The sequence below is a fragment of the Pongo abelii genome, chromosome 9 (assembly GCF_028885655.2).
Source record: "Pongo abelii isolate AG06213 chromosome 9, NHGRI_mPonAbe1-v2.0_pri, whole genome shotgun sequence".
In the NCBI taxonomy this organism is placed as follows: Eukaryota; Metazoa; Chordata; class Mammalia; order Primates; family Hominidae; genus Pongo; species Pongo abelii.
In genome coordinates, this window is record NC_071994.2 from 128,792,156 (window position 1) to 128,806,000 (window position 13,845).

The following is a 13,845-nucleotide window of genomic DNA, read 5'->3' on the forward strand; positions in this document are numbered from 1 at the left end:
TTGGAAGTGAACACTTTCCACCTTGGGCAGAAAAAATTGTAAAAGACATGGTTTAAAGTAAGGTTTACTTCCAACATTCTCCTATGACATCTCTGGTCATTTAACAATAGTACTGCAGACTACTTCCAGATTGCTATGGGTGTGGTTTATAGAAGACTTCAGTATTTCATCAGCTTGTAAGTGATAAGTGATTGCCTTATTTAAGCTTAGTTTCTTAAAACTAAGTTTTTAAAGTAGGCTTAGTTATTTAAGCAGTCACATCTTTGCTTCCTGAAATTTATATCTGTACCATTTAGAAGCATCTCATAAACTATGGAAAAAAAGAGAAACATCTCAGTTTGGTTTAAAAGGGTGAAGTAAGCTGGGCATGGTGGCTCAGGCCTGTAATCCCAGCACTTTGGGAGGCTCGAGGCGGGTGGATCATGAGGTCAGGAATCCAAGACCAGCCTGGCCAACATGGTGAAACCCTGTCTCTACTAAAAATACAAAAATTAGCTGGGCATGGTGGTGTACACCTCTATTCCCAGCTACTCGGGAGGCTGAGGCAGGAGAATCATTTGAACCTGGGAGGTGGAGGTTGCAGTATGCCAAGATCGCACCACTGCACACCAGCCTGGGTGACAGAGTGAGACTGTTCTGGGGCGGAAAAAAAGGGTGAGGGAAGTTGAGTGGATGAAGATATGTGATTTTCATCCCCAGCACTGTGCCTGGCTGTAGAAAATGTGTAAAGGTTTAAATGACTGGAAGTGAGGACTCTCCAGAGTTTTAGTAGCATAGTTGAGCAGCCAAGCCTTTTGTATAAAGGCTAGATTAGGCATATCTGTGATAACAGAAATGTGACAATCTCAAATGAGTTATATACACAAAGCAGTGTACATTTTTCTTGCCTTTCACGAGGGTATTGTCACTGAAAGCAGTGATTAGGAAATGGGTCAAAAAGAGACTAGACTCTATTTTTGCCAAGTTCAGAATACCTGTTTGATGCAGACTAATAATTAGTAACCAAAACAAGGGAGCTCACAAAACTAAAAATGAAAATTTGGTTGAGTTTTAATCACAAAACCAGTAGGATCTGAGGAATTGTTCCCAGAAGCACTTTTCAAGGGATAGACATCACAGCTTGGACAGGTATATGTAATAGAAAACACAACCCTTTTTATTCTATCTGTAGAACTAAGTTGTCTGCTACAGCAACTCTCAAAATTAGAAAGTAGATGCTTTAGATCTGAGTATGTTAAGTCTGCTAGAAACTTAAATGACACATTCATGTACTGATGTGTTAACTGCTCTGCACTTAATAAAAGGATAGCATCTATGAGAGAAAAGGCAACTACAGTTGTCCATTCACTGTCTCCTTATTTTCCACCCACAAATATTATTTTCTGATTATAGCAGTAGTACGTTCATTCTGCTCCTTTATGTGTGTTTACCTCCATCATTGAGATTGCTCTGGTGAAGGTTATCTGTTCATCAGTAGTGGGGTGGAATAGATAGTTTAGCAGTCATCTCACCTTTTATTAACATATTCTGGGCTGGGTGCAGTGGCTCACGCCACTTTGGGAGGCCGAGGCGGGCGGATCATGGGGTCAGGAGATCGAAGCCATCCTGGCTAACATGGTGAAACCCCGTCTGTACTAAAAATACAAAAAATTAGCTGGGCGAGGTGGCACGCACCTGTGGTCCCAGCTACTCAGGAGTCTGAGGCAGGAGAATCACTTGAACCTGGGAGGCAGAGGTTGCAGTGAGCCGAGATCGCGCCACTGCACTCCAGCCTGGGCGACAGAGTGAGACTCCATCTCAAAATAAAAAAAACAAAACGATATTCTGCCTAAGTTGTATAACCTACAGCAGTTAAAAGGAAGCTGACTTCAGGTCAGTGTAATTTACACCTTCGTAACAACGAGAGCCATACACCAGTACAAATTTTGGATGGACCTAAAATGAATCTGCAGAACCACTGAAGGATCAAGTGAGGGAATTATGACTTAATCACGTAACAAGCCTTTGAGCACCTTCTCTGTCAGGTACTGAGCAAGGGACTGGGGACTCAAGGGTGAACCAGAAAGATATGATTACTGCCTTCTAGGACCTGACAGTCCAGTGAGAGAGACTGACAAGCAAATGACTATGCAAAAATTTCAAGAATTACATGATCAGCTATTTTTCCATAGGTCTCAAAGCTGGATAAAACACTGGAATTCAGGGAATCTTTGAGTAAGATAAGCAATTAGGCCATATGTCCAGCCTCTCCTTGTACTCATTCTGATTTCAAATTTAAATATTCTGTAGTGCTTTGAGACCTAGAGAAAGAAAACAATGACCATTTAATCACTTAGGTAAGTTCCTCTAATCATTCCTCTTCACGAGGAATCAACATCGGAATCAGCTCAGCAGCTTTTCCAAAACACAAATAACAACACCTGGCTCTGGAGGACATTTAAGTAATTATGGAAACAAAAGGTAATTTAAAAAATTCTAGTAACTATTTTCACAGAGATTTCAGAAGCTACTGCATCCATAAAGTAAGAACAGATTTGGCTGGGCGCGGTGGCTCACACCTGTAATCCCAGCACTTTGGGAGGCCGAGGTGGGTGGATTGCTTGAATGCAGGAGTTTGAGACCAGCCTGGGCAACATGGTGAAACCCTGTCTCTACAAAAAAATATAAAAATTAGCCGTGGTGGCTCACACCTGTGTTTTCCGCTACTCAAGGGCTGAGGCAGGAGGATCCTTTGAGCCCAGGAGGTTGAGGCTGCAGTGAGCTGAGATCATACCACTGCACTCCAGCCTGGGTGACAGATGAGACCTTGTCTCAAGGGAAAAAAAAAAAAAAGTGACACTGAAGAGGCTAAATTAGTGAAACATACAGCAAAAAGATCAAGAAAAAGTTAAGAATGGTAAAGGTATCCAAGAACCAGGAGATAAAACATTTGTCCAACAGCAACTTCAGAAAATGAGAATAGAAAAATGGAGATGAATAAAATCAAAGAACATTTCCTGAACTGATGATACAAATTGTAGTTTTCAGACTGAAAGGGCCTGCCAAATGTAAAGCAGAAAAAAATGAAAGAAGATAAAACACATAGATGAAATCTCTAAGGAAAAACAATTTATCAGAGAGGGAAATAGATTACCCATAAAGGAACGTGACTCAGATTGGCATCAGATTTCTTAAGGCACAGTGGATCACGGACAATGTAGTCACAACGCCTTGAAAGTGTGCTTTTATGTGTCTGTGTGCATACGGGGTAGGGTGGGTGGGTCCCAATTTTGTTCCTAAAATTCTAAACCCAGCCATGCTATTAAGGACAAAATACAGATTTTTCTAACACGCAAAGGCAATGTTTGCTTCCATTCAGCTTTTCTAAAACACTTACTTGAAAAAAAAATTCATCAAAAGTGAAAAATAAATCTAAGCAATAGCAAGATGTCTTATCAGATGATAATCTATGAAAAAAAAATAAAGAACGATGTCTTATTAAGACGAAACACCCAACCAAATAACATGAAACAGTGGAATCCAGAAATGCATTCAGGGGAAATCCCAGTAATACAACTTTGCACACACTTAGAAACGTGGTTTCTGGAGAGAACAGCTTCGAGAACACAGATACTATTACTCTGGTGTGCTACAGATGAGATGAAGGCATGAGTTTCGTTTAATCAATGATACACAAGAAAGGTAAACTGATACTTTAAGAAAAATCAAAAGCTCTACAAATAAGTTCTAACTTCTACATCAAAACATTCCTTTTAAGCAACTGATGAAATAGTAAAAGCATTGCTTTCTGAACCAGTTCAAAACTTTTGGACTTATAAATCAGCAGGGAGGATTATCTGATACACTATAATTCATGTATAAACTGTAGGTTTATTTTATTCTGAGACGAAGTTTCACTCTTGTTGCCTAGGCCGGAGTGCAATGGCGCAATCTCGGCTCACCGCAACCTGCGCCTCCCAGGTTCAAGAGATTCTCCTGCCTTAGCCTCCTAAGTAGCTGGAATCACACGCATGCGCCACCATGCCCAGCTAATTTTGTATTTTGAGTAGAGACGGGGTTTCTCCACATTGGTCAGGCTGGTCTTGAACTCCTGACCTCAGGTGATCTGCCAGCCTCGGTGCCCCAAAGTACTGGGATTACAGGCATGAGCCACCGTGCCCGGCCTATTTATTATTTTATTTTAGAGACAGAGTCTTTCTTGCTCTGTTGCCCAGGCTGGAGTGAAGTGGCGTGATCATAGCTCACTGCCGCCTAACTTCTGGGCTCAAGCGATCCTCCTGCCTCAGCCTCCTCAGTAGTTGGGATTACAGGCCAGCACAACCATGTCTAGCTAATTTTTAAAAATTATTTTTTGTAGACACTGCATCTCATCATGTTGCCCAGTCTGGTCTCCAACCCCTGGCCTCAAGCCATCCTCTTGCCTCAACCTCCCAAAGTGCTCGGATTACTATCTTGAACCATGACACCTGGACCTCAAGGTTTGTTTATAATAATTATAAAGATTTTTTCTATGAGTTTGTTTTCCCTTGATTTTATTCACAAATAAGCCTTTCCTCATGGACTGGTATCAAAGACTCATCCTAAAAATAGGATTAGATTTTCAAACTTTGTTCTTTTTTTTTTTTTCTTTTTTTGAGACAGAGTCTTGCTCTGTTGCCCAGGCTGGTGCGATGGATGGCGCCATCTCAGCTCACTGCAATCTCTGCCTCTCGGGTTCAAGCGATTCTCCTACCTCAGCCTCCTGAGTAGCTGGGATTATAGGCACGTGCCACCAGGCCCGGCTAATTTTTGTATATTTAGTAGAGACGGGGTTTTGCCATGTTGGTCACGCTGGTCTCGAACTCCTGACCTCGTGATCCGCCCGCCTCGGCCTCCCAAAATGCTGGGATTACAGACGTGAGTCACCGCACCCGACCCCAAACTTTGTTAATAGTACATTTTAACTTGTGAAAAGGTTTACTTAATTTCATCACTTGGAAGCTTAAATATATTCTCTTTAAGAAACATGTTTAATTTTTTTTTGTTGTTGGCAGAGTCTTGCTCTGTTGTCCAGGCTGGAGTGCAATGGCGCAATCTCAGCTCACTGCAACCTCTGCCTCCTGGGTTGAAGCAATTCTCCTGCCTCAGCCTCGTGAGTAGCTGAGATTACAGGAGCCCACTATCGCGCCCCGCCTACTTTGAAAAAACTAATAAAAACTCTAACATCTTAATATTCTCTTTTTCTTTTTTTGAGACGAGTTTCGCTCTTGCTGCCCAGACTGAAGTGCAATGGCACGATCTTGGCTCACTGCAACCTCCGACTCCTGGGTTCAAGTGATTCTCCTGCCTCAGCCTCCCAAGTAGCTGGGATTACAGGATCCCGACACCAAGCCCGGCTAATTTTTGTATTTTTAGTAGAGATGGGGTCTCACCATGTTGGTGAGGCTGTTCTCGAACTCCTGACCTCAGGTGATCCACCGCCTCAGCCTCCCAAAGTGCTGGGATTACAGGCGTGAGCCACCACGACCGGCCTTAATATTCTTAGGGTAGTACTTTAAAAAAAAAAAAAAAAACTTGAACAATCTTTCTAATTTTAATGCCCACCCCCCCGCTTTTTTTTTTTTAAAAGAGAAAATACTTTGTTTTTTTTGAGACGGAGTCTAGCTCTGTCGCCAGGCTGGAGTGCAGTGGCGCGATCTCGGCTCACTGCAACCTACGACTCCCTGGTTCAAGCGATTCTGTGTCAGCCTCCCAAGTAGCTGGGATTACCGCGCCACCACGCCCAGCTAATTTTTGTATTTTTAGTAAAGACGGGTTTCACCATGTTGGCCAGGATGGTCTCCACCTCCTGACCTCGTGATCCGCCCGCCTTGGCTTCCCAAAGTGCTGGGATTACAGGGGTGAGCCACCGCGCCCGACCAAAACTCCTATTTTGAAGAAGCATTTACTTCAAGTTCTGTTAACTCCTTCAGGCTCGGCTTCAGTTTCCTTTTGCTAACGTAAAATTACATCGAACACCTACTTACTATTCAAAACAAAACAAAAAAAGCAGATCTATTGAATCATAACGTCCTGGGGCGAGCCTGGTCATGTGAATTTTGAAAAAAATACATGTGATTCTGAAGCACTGATTTAAATAATGACCTTTCAATAAGTGGTGGCTTCCGTTCATGGGAGAATAGGAAGCTGCGTGAGTGGCAGAGGCAACAAGTTCGAAGAGCTGCGGGACGTTCCCACTCTCTGCGGTGGAGCCTTGGTTCAAAGAGGCGCGCAGGGAGTGCAAGTGCCTGAGGATAAAGGTGTATACGTGCGAGTCTGATGATGGAATTGCTGCTGAAACTGCGTCCCCTTCTCTGCCCTCAGCAAACTTATTGGGGGTCGGGGAGCGCGTGGGGTGCGAGAGAAGAGAGGCAAGTTAGGATAGGGAGAGCGGCTCTCTGGCGGGTATTTTAACAAAGGGCTGAACTGACTAAGCATGGCCGGGCTGCCTTCCCGTCTCCCGAGGAAGCCCGCTTGCTGCTGGGGAGGGCTGTGCCTCCGCGGCGGTGGCTGTCTCAGCCGGCAGTAGACACGCTTCCAGCTTAGCCCCGACAACCCCTTTAGGCCTAGGCACGCTCTTTCACAAAACCAGGGGCTGTGAACTCTGTCAAGGTTCCCAGGTCCATTGCAGTTACTACAGCACAGTAAAAGCTCGAGTCAACTATCAGGCACATCCTGCAAAAGACGAACTGTCTGGACCAGTAAGCGTTTGAGTTTTAATTGAGAATAAATAAGCAGAAAATGCTTCCCTCCTCTCCTTTCACCTTGTATTAGGTAACAATTTCTACCTTAAAAAAGACGGAGACGAGCGGCTCCGCATTCCGAGTTACTGGGACCTGGAGCCAGGGCCTATTTCAGCGTAGTTTCCGCTTCTTGTCACATGACGGGAATCAGCGGGCCGCGCCTTTCCACCGCGACTCCCCGTGGGTCCGCAAACCGACACGTCACTCCTCGGCCCTCAACCAAACTGCTTGGGGGGCGTTCTTTCCGCGCTCTTGACTCCTATGCGGCGGCCTATGACAGCTCGGCGGGAGCATACAGACCCGCCTCTAGACTGCTAAGTGATAGCTGTAATGACCAATTAACAACTGGAATCGCGGTCCGGTTTACGCCTTCGGATTTGACAGACAGTTCCGCGATCCTATCGCTCTCTCGAAGCGTCCTATTGGCCTGGAGCCAGCCAACGGGGGAGCGGTCCGGGAGGCGGACCCGGCTGCTGCCAGGGTTGGGTGCGCCGCTGAACGGATGGCTGAGGGAGCCCCGCGGATCGTTTAGGAGAGTCGGCCAGGTGGGAAAGCCGTAGAACGTAACTTGAAAATCAGCGGCAGGTGCAGTCCATGGCGTTGATGGGGCTGAACGAAGTGCAGGAGGCAAAACTCTAAATGGGGGTGGAGAGCAGAGCTTAGGGCCTTGCGGAGGAGGGGGCGTGGGGCGTGGTGTGGGGGCTTCCTGGATGGAAGGATGTGAAGGTCTGGGGAGGGAGGGTAAGGTGGGTCTTGAGGACAGAGCGTGGGAAAGACTGGGTCCTGGGACTAGTTATGGGGGGGAAGGCGCGTAGGATGCTGGGTGATGAGTGTCCCGCGCTGAGGAGTATCAGAGATGGTCAGTTCTTTGAGGGTGGGAAGAAGAGGGAGGTGGGACCCGCTGGAGGGACCGGAAGGGAGAAGAGAGTAAAAGATTGTGAGAGGGTGTGGAAACGTGTGTAGGAAGACGGGGCTGGGGAAATTGCAGTGTAGGAAACTAGAGGTAGGGTGGCAGGAGATGCCACAGCTTGCAGGGCACAGTTGAGGAGAGCAGATTGGTAAGTGTTTTAAGAAAGGTGTCTTTGCTCTTATTTGCTTGGCGGTGTGCGACAGTGACCAAAGAGCACGAGATGAAATCTCCCTTACGGCCCTGCCCTAAATGACTAGCTCGTGTACTCAGTTTTCAAGTAGAGATCCTAGCGGTCTCATTTTGGTGTGTGGCTCATATCAACGCAGTGGTGTTAAGTTTGTTCCTATTTCAGGCATTCCAGAAAACAGCTGCAAACCCTGAGAGATATGGCTGGATTGTTGACCTCCTGGAGTAGTTAGGCCTTTATTTTTAGTTGCAAAGTAAGGTTTCCCTGTGGGACTATACTTAAACACATTTCTAAAACTGCTCTTCTGGGACAGTTAATTATGGAAAACATGCTTGACTTCTCAGTGTTGGGGCTAGCATTCTATATGCCTTCCACCTAGTCCAGTGTTGTTGTTTTTCTCCTTTATTCCAATAATAGTGGGAAAAAAGATTCATGGAGGAGGATAGACAAAGGTTTGTTAAGAGATACACGAGTACAACGAGATAGGAATAAATTCTAGTGTTCTATAGGATAACTATTATCAGGAGTATAATTAACAAAAATACACAATTTATTGTATATTTTCAGATAGCTAGAAGAGTGGATTTTGAATATTCCTAAGACAAAAAAAAAAAAAAACAAGGTGATGAATCTACTAATTATTTCCTGACTTGATCATTACACATTATGTACATGTACCAAAATGTCACACTGCACTCCATAAATATGTACAATTATGTGTCAGTCAAGAAGAATAAAAGCAAAACGTCTTGAACGATGTTAGTATCCTTTGTTATAGTCGTTGTAACTTAGCCCTTGATCACCTTGTAATTTAAGAAAGTAGGGCCGGGCGTGATAGCTCATGCCTGTAATCCCAACACTTTGGGAGGCTGAGGTGGGCAGATCATGAGGTCAAGAGATCCAGACCACCCTGGCCAACATGGTGAAACCCCGCCTCTACTAAAAATACAAAAATTAGCTAGGCGTGGTGGCACACACCTGTAGTCCCAGCTTCTTAGGAGGCTGAGGCAGAAGAATCACTTGAACCCAGGGGGCGGAGGTTGCAGTGAGCCGAGATGGCACCACTGCACTCTAGCCTGGCAACAGAGCAAGACTCCGTCTCAAAAAAAAAAAAAAGATAGTGGTACTGTCTTATACAAGAATAACTAACCTATGGTAGATTAATGCTATATTGCTATATAAATAATTCATATCTGTCATGTGATTTCCATTTTGAACTGCCTACAGATAGTGTCCCTCAACATTTTAATCTACTTTTTTTTATCCCCTGACTCTTCTGCCTCAGTAGGAAAAATTCGTTTTCTTTCCCTCTAGATTATCATCTGATGCCATCAAACTGTCTCTGTGTAATTTAATCAGTCTCTTAAATCAGCATTGTCAGTTACAGAGATGCCTTGAGACAGATGATTGAAAGCGGGTATAGATCTGAGCAGTCGTTACAGTCTGATATATGGGATTGAGAGCACAGTGGATCTGTGTTTGTGTACCTCCTCCTCTTTTTGAGTGCATGATTGTACCTGCATTAGTTATCAGGTATGCTGTTAGTTGACCCGACAGCCCCATTGGGATTTGGAAAAGAAAAAAGTTTATAGCCATTCACTTGAAGTTTAAATTTAGGGCTCGAAATTGTGTTGATTCAGTCGTGACTTCTATTTTTCCTCTTAATGCCTTTCACTTCTTTTTTTTTTTTTTTTTTTTTTTTTCCTTTTTAAAGAGAGGAGGTCTGGCTCTGTTGTCCAGGGTGGAGTGCAGTGGTGTGATCCTAGCTCACTGCAGCCTCCACCTCCTGCCTCAGCCTCCTGAGTAGCTGGGACTGCAGGTGCAGACCATCAAGCCTGCATAATTTTAAACAATTTTTTGTGGAGATGGGGTTTTGCTGTATTGCTCAGATTGGTCTTGAATTCCTGGCTTTAAGCAATCCTCCCTCTTTAGCCTCCAAAATTGCTGGGGCTTGCACTTCTGGTCTCAATGTTTATTTCCTGCTTTCCCCACCCCGCCCACCCCATACAGTCCTGCCTTTTCCTGAGTGCTGTCTTTCTCCATTTTATTATTTTTCAGTATTTCCAGTCTTTCCTGTTTATTTTTTCATCTCTTCCTTGTGCTATACTATTGCTAATTGTGCTTATGTACTTGTTAGCTGAGAAGGAGTGGGAAATAGAATTATGGATGGTTTATTCTGACCACTCCATTTTAGTCTTGACACATAGACCTGACTTGTGCCTACTTCCTTGCAAGTTGATCATACTTCAGGCCAGGCTTGGATACTAGTATTAGCCTTGACCCTCTCTGGTGTTTTTGCTAGCTCCTACGTCCTTTATGATTCCCTCTCATCATAAAATATGAGAATTAAGTAAATTGAAGGTGTTCAATATCTTGTGGTCTTGACTTTTTCATTTTAGCTGATCGTTGTGTGTTGCCACCCATTCATGTCAAGATGACTAAGTTTGGATTTTTGCGATTGTCCTATGAGAAGCAGGACACACTTCTGAAGCTTCTCATTCTGTCAATGGCTGCTGTATTATGTGAGTGTGCATGTGAACCTCTCTTTCTTTGGGGATAGAAAAAAAAAGTCTAGAAAAAAATTGAAAATCGCTATCTTAAAATGCCTTGTTCTTTTTAGCAGATTGTTATGTTTTTCCATTCCTCATCAGTATAATTTTATGAAGACAAAATAAAAGGAATATAAAAGTCAGGGCTATGGGCCACATGCGGTGGCTCACGCCTGCAATCCCAGCACTTTGGGAGGCTGGGGCGGGTGGATCACTTGAGGCTGGGAGTTTGAGACCAGCCTGGCCAACATGATGAAACCCTGTCTCTACTAAAAATACAAAAACTAGTTGAGTGTGGTGGTGGATGCCTGTATTCCCAGCTACCTGGGAGGCTGAGGCACAAGAATCGCTCGAACCAGGGAGGCAGAGGTTGCAATAAGCCGAGATTGCACCACTGCACTTTAGCCTGGGCAACAGAGCAAGACTCTGTCTCCAAAAAAAAAAAAAGAGGGTTATGATCATCTTTGAAAGAATGGGAAGCATGCTGTGCCAATTCTATTTTCTCATAGGGCTGAAAGTGATATTGGGGACCCTTGGATAACTGATTTTTGTAAAAGACAATTATCTCCAATTTAGGTGCCTCCTATAGTATTTTTGAAAGTCTCTTGAGAGTTTACTCTGTATTTTAGATTTTCTGGCTCTTCATGAGTCCTAGGTATAATTTTGTTTGCCATACCTATTACTTTGCTCCAAGGTTAAGGTTAGTTATGTGTGTATGGTGGGGGAGTCAGCGTATATAAAAGATGACCATGTAAGTTGAGTTTGGTATTAGTAGGTGAATGTAATGTTGTAGGCTTTTATAATTAGTTAACTGTGACCTATGAAAGTGGAAAATGTAGATGCCATTGTCAGGGGAAAGTAAACTTCTCTTGTTTCCTTTATGTGGGGAGAGATGGATAAAGACTTTATTCAGGGATTATTTTATATTTTCTGTGACCTCTCTACTGGATAATACTGTCTTCATTATAATACTATATCTGCTGTTCTTTCATGGCACATTACCAATAGAATATTAACTCTGGTTTTTGCAGCTTTCTCCACTCGTCTCTTTGCTGTCCTGAGATTTGAAAGTGTTATCCATGAGTTTGATCCGTGAGTACCTTTGCTTGATCTGGTATTATTTCCTTTGGGAGGCATTCAGGTTCATGGGTTTCAGATTCAAATTTCAGTCAGCTCTCAGTGATAGAGATGTGCTTTCAGTACATTTAAGGGATTAAAAAAAAAAAACCTTAAACTCTTCCAAAGGAGATTATTATCTCCTTTTAAGACGTATGTATTGGAGTCCAGCACAGTGGCTCACACCTGTAATCCCAGCACTTTGGGAGGCTGAGGTGGAGGGATCACTTGAGCTCAGGAGTTCGAGACCAGCCTGGGCAACATGGTGAAACCCCATCTCTACAAAAGAAAAAATAAATAAATAAATAAATGTATGTATTGGAATTGACCAAGTAAGTCTCTGAAACTCAAAAAATGTGAGAGGCATTGCTAGTATGTCTGCCTATCACTTAAGATCTGGCTAGGCTAAGAGAATTCTGGCTGCTCAGTTTGGTAAAAGTTTGTGATGCAGATTGAAGGAAAGGGTCTTGGTGTGTATTCCAGGCTCAGAAGAGAATCACAAACGATGGACTTGAGATTCATGACATTTTGCTGTTTGTTTGTTTGTTTAGAAATTTATGTGATAGAAATTGGGCTTCTTAGTTAAATTCTAGGGCAATGAAAAAAACTCAAAGTTATCAGTTTGATTAGGAATTTTGTTCATTAGATGAAAAAGATATAGTGGAAGTCCTTAGTGGTATTAATAACTAGCATTTACTAAGCATTCATTTTGTTCCAAGCACTAATTTACAGATTATCTCTAAACCCTTTCAGCAACCCTTTGAGATGTAGGTACTATTATTCCCTTCTTAGAAATGAGGAGACTCCACTGGGCACGGTGGCTCACGCCTGTAATCCCAGCACTGTGGGAGGCCAAGGCGGGCGGATCACAAGGTCAGGAGTTCAAGACCAGCCTGGCCAACATAGTAAAACCCCATCTCTACTAAAAATACAAAAATTAGCTGGGCATGGTGGCATGTGCCCGTAATCACAGCTACTCTAGAGACTGAGGCAGGAGAATCGCTTGAACCCAGGAGGTGGAGGTTGCAGTGAGCCAAGATCGTGCCACTGCACTCCAGCCTGGGCTACAGAGCAAGGCTCCGTCTCAAAAAAAAAACGAGAAAAAGAAAAAAGAAATGAGGAGACTCAGGCTGGGAGTGGTTATCCAAAGTTGCTTATTCAGTACGTGGAGGAACCATGATTTGAATGTTGGTTTGTCTGACTCCAGAGACTGCAGTCACTGTGTTATATTGCCTAAAGTTAAGGCTTATAACAAATTTGGAGGCCAAAATCATAGGTTCTTGAAATATTATTGATATCTTAAAAATAGTATATTCAATCTTGTGGAGTATTGATTGAAAATGCCTGCATCTATTTGCAAATTTATAATTTTGTTTTGTGTAGATATTTGAAAGCATTTTGGAGGCATTACAAATAATTCTGTTTGGGGCCTCCCAAATTCAGTTTATATTTTTTCTCATGAATGAGGAGACATGTCCTTTTGTTTTTTCTTTTTTTGTTTGAGATTGGGTCTGACTGTCACCCAAGCTGAAGTGCAGTGGTGTGATCACCGCTTACTGCAGCCTTGACTTGTGGGGCCCAAGTGATCCCCCCACCTCAGTTTCCCAAGTAGCTGGGACCACAGGCATGTGCCACCATACCTAGCTAATTTTTAAAAAATTTTTTGTAGAGATAGAGTCTTCACTATGTTGCCCAGGCTGGTCTCAAACTCCTGGGCTCAAGCAATCCTCCCTCCTCAGCCTCCCAAAGTACTGGCATTACAGGCATGGGCCTCCATGCCCAGCCTCCTTTTGTTTCTTGATCCAATCTGTTACGCTTCTTTCTCAGACCCTCTGAATGAGCAAACATTGATGTTAGATAATCAGGGAATGCAAGAGCATCTGCTTTGTCATCAAGAGGTGTTAGGGACCATAAGGGACTTCACACTTCCTTTTGCAGAGGAGGAAACTGATTCCCAGAGTGGTGAACGCAGTCCAGACCTATTCCTACTAACTTATACTTCCTCTCTCACTCTGCCTCTCCTACTGGTAGGTAAAGGACACAATTCTGACACATATTGATGTCTGCAACCCTCATCTCTTCTGTTTCTGACAGTCACCAAAATAACATCAGTGACAAACAGAAGGATAGAGATTTCTGCTATCTGTTGCTTCTGTTTACTTCAGCTTTCAAAACTTGACTGACCAAGGAGGAAATAGGGTGAGAGGTGGGCAGAGAGGACGGTTAGTCATGATTATCCATAGTAATTAAACTGTCTCTAGTTTGAGACTCTTTTTGTTTATTTTTGTCTGTCTTCCTTTTTTTTTGGAAACAGGGTCTTGC

The 13,845-nt window shown here is 43.5% G+C and overlaps 2 protein-coding genes across 8 annotated transcripts in view; one reads left to right on the forward strand and one right to left on the reverse strand.

Moving 5' to 3' along the window:
- Positions 1 to 6,982, reverse strand: part of FEZ1 (fasciculation and elongation protein zeta 1) — a 140,101-nt gene extending 133,119 nt beyond the window's left edge. For 2 of the 5 annotated variants that reach the window (XM_054525358.2, XM_063728262.1), the window contains exon 1: positions 6,807 to 6,982. The gene's annotated coding sequence lies outside the window, so the exon portion shown is untranslated. The remainder of the gene's footprint in view (positions 1 to 6,806) is intronic. The other 3 variants (XM_054525356.2, XM_063728261.1, XM_063728260.1) reach the window with 3 other exon arrangements.
- Positions 6,983 to 7,228: 246 nt separating this feature from the next.
- The window catches only part of STT3A (STT3 oligosaccharyltransferase complex catalytic subunit A), a 28,477-nt gene continuing 21,860 nt past the window's right edge, over positions 7,229 to 13,845 (forward strand). The window contains exons 1-3 of one of the 3 annotated variants that reach the window (XM_063727987.1): positions 7,229 to 7,346; positions 10,258 to 10,380; positions 11,439 to 11,499. In XM_063727987.1, coding sequence (XP_063584057.1) covers positions 10,293 to 10,380; positions 11,439 to 11,499 — 149 coding nt within the window. In that variant the 5' untranslated portion in view covers positions 7,229 to 7,346; positions 10,258 to 10,292. 3 annotated transcript variants of the gene reach the window in all.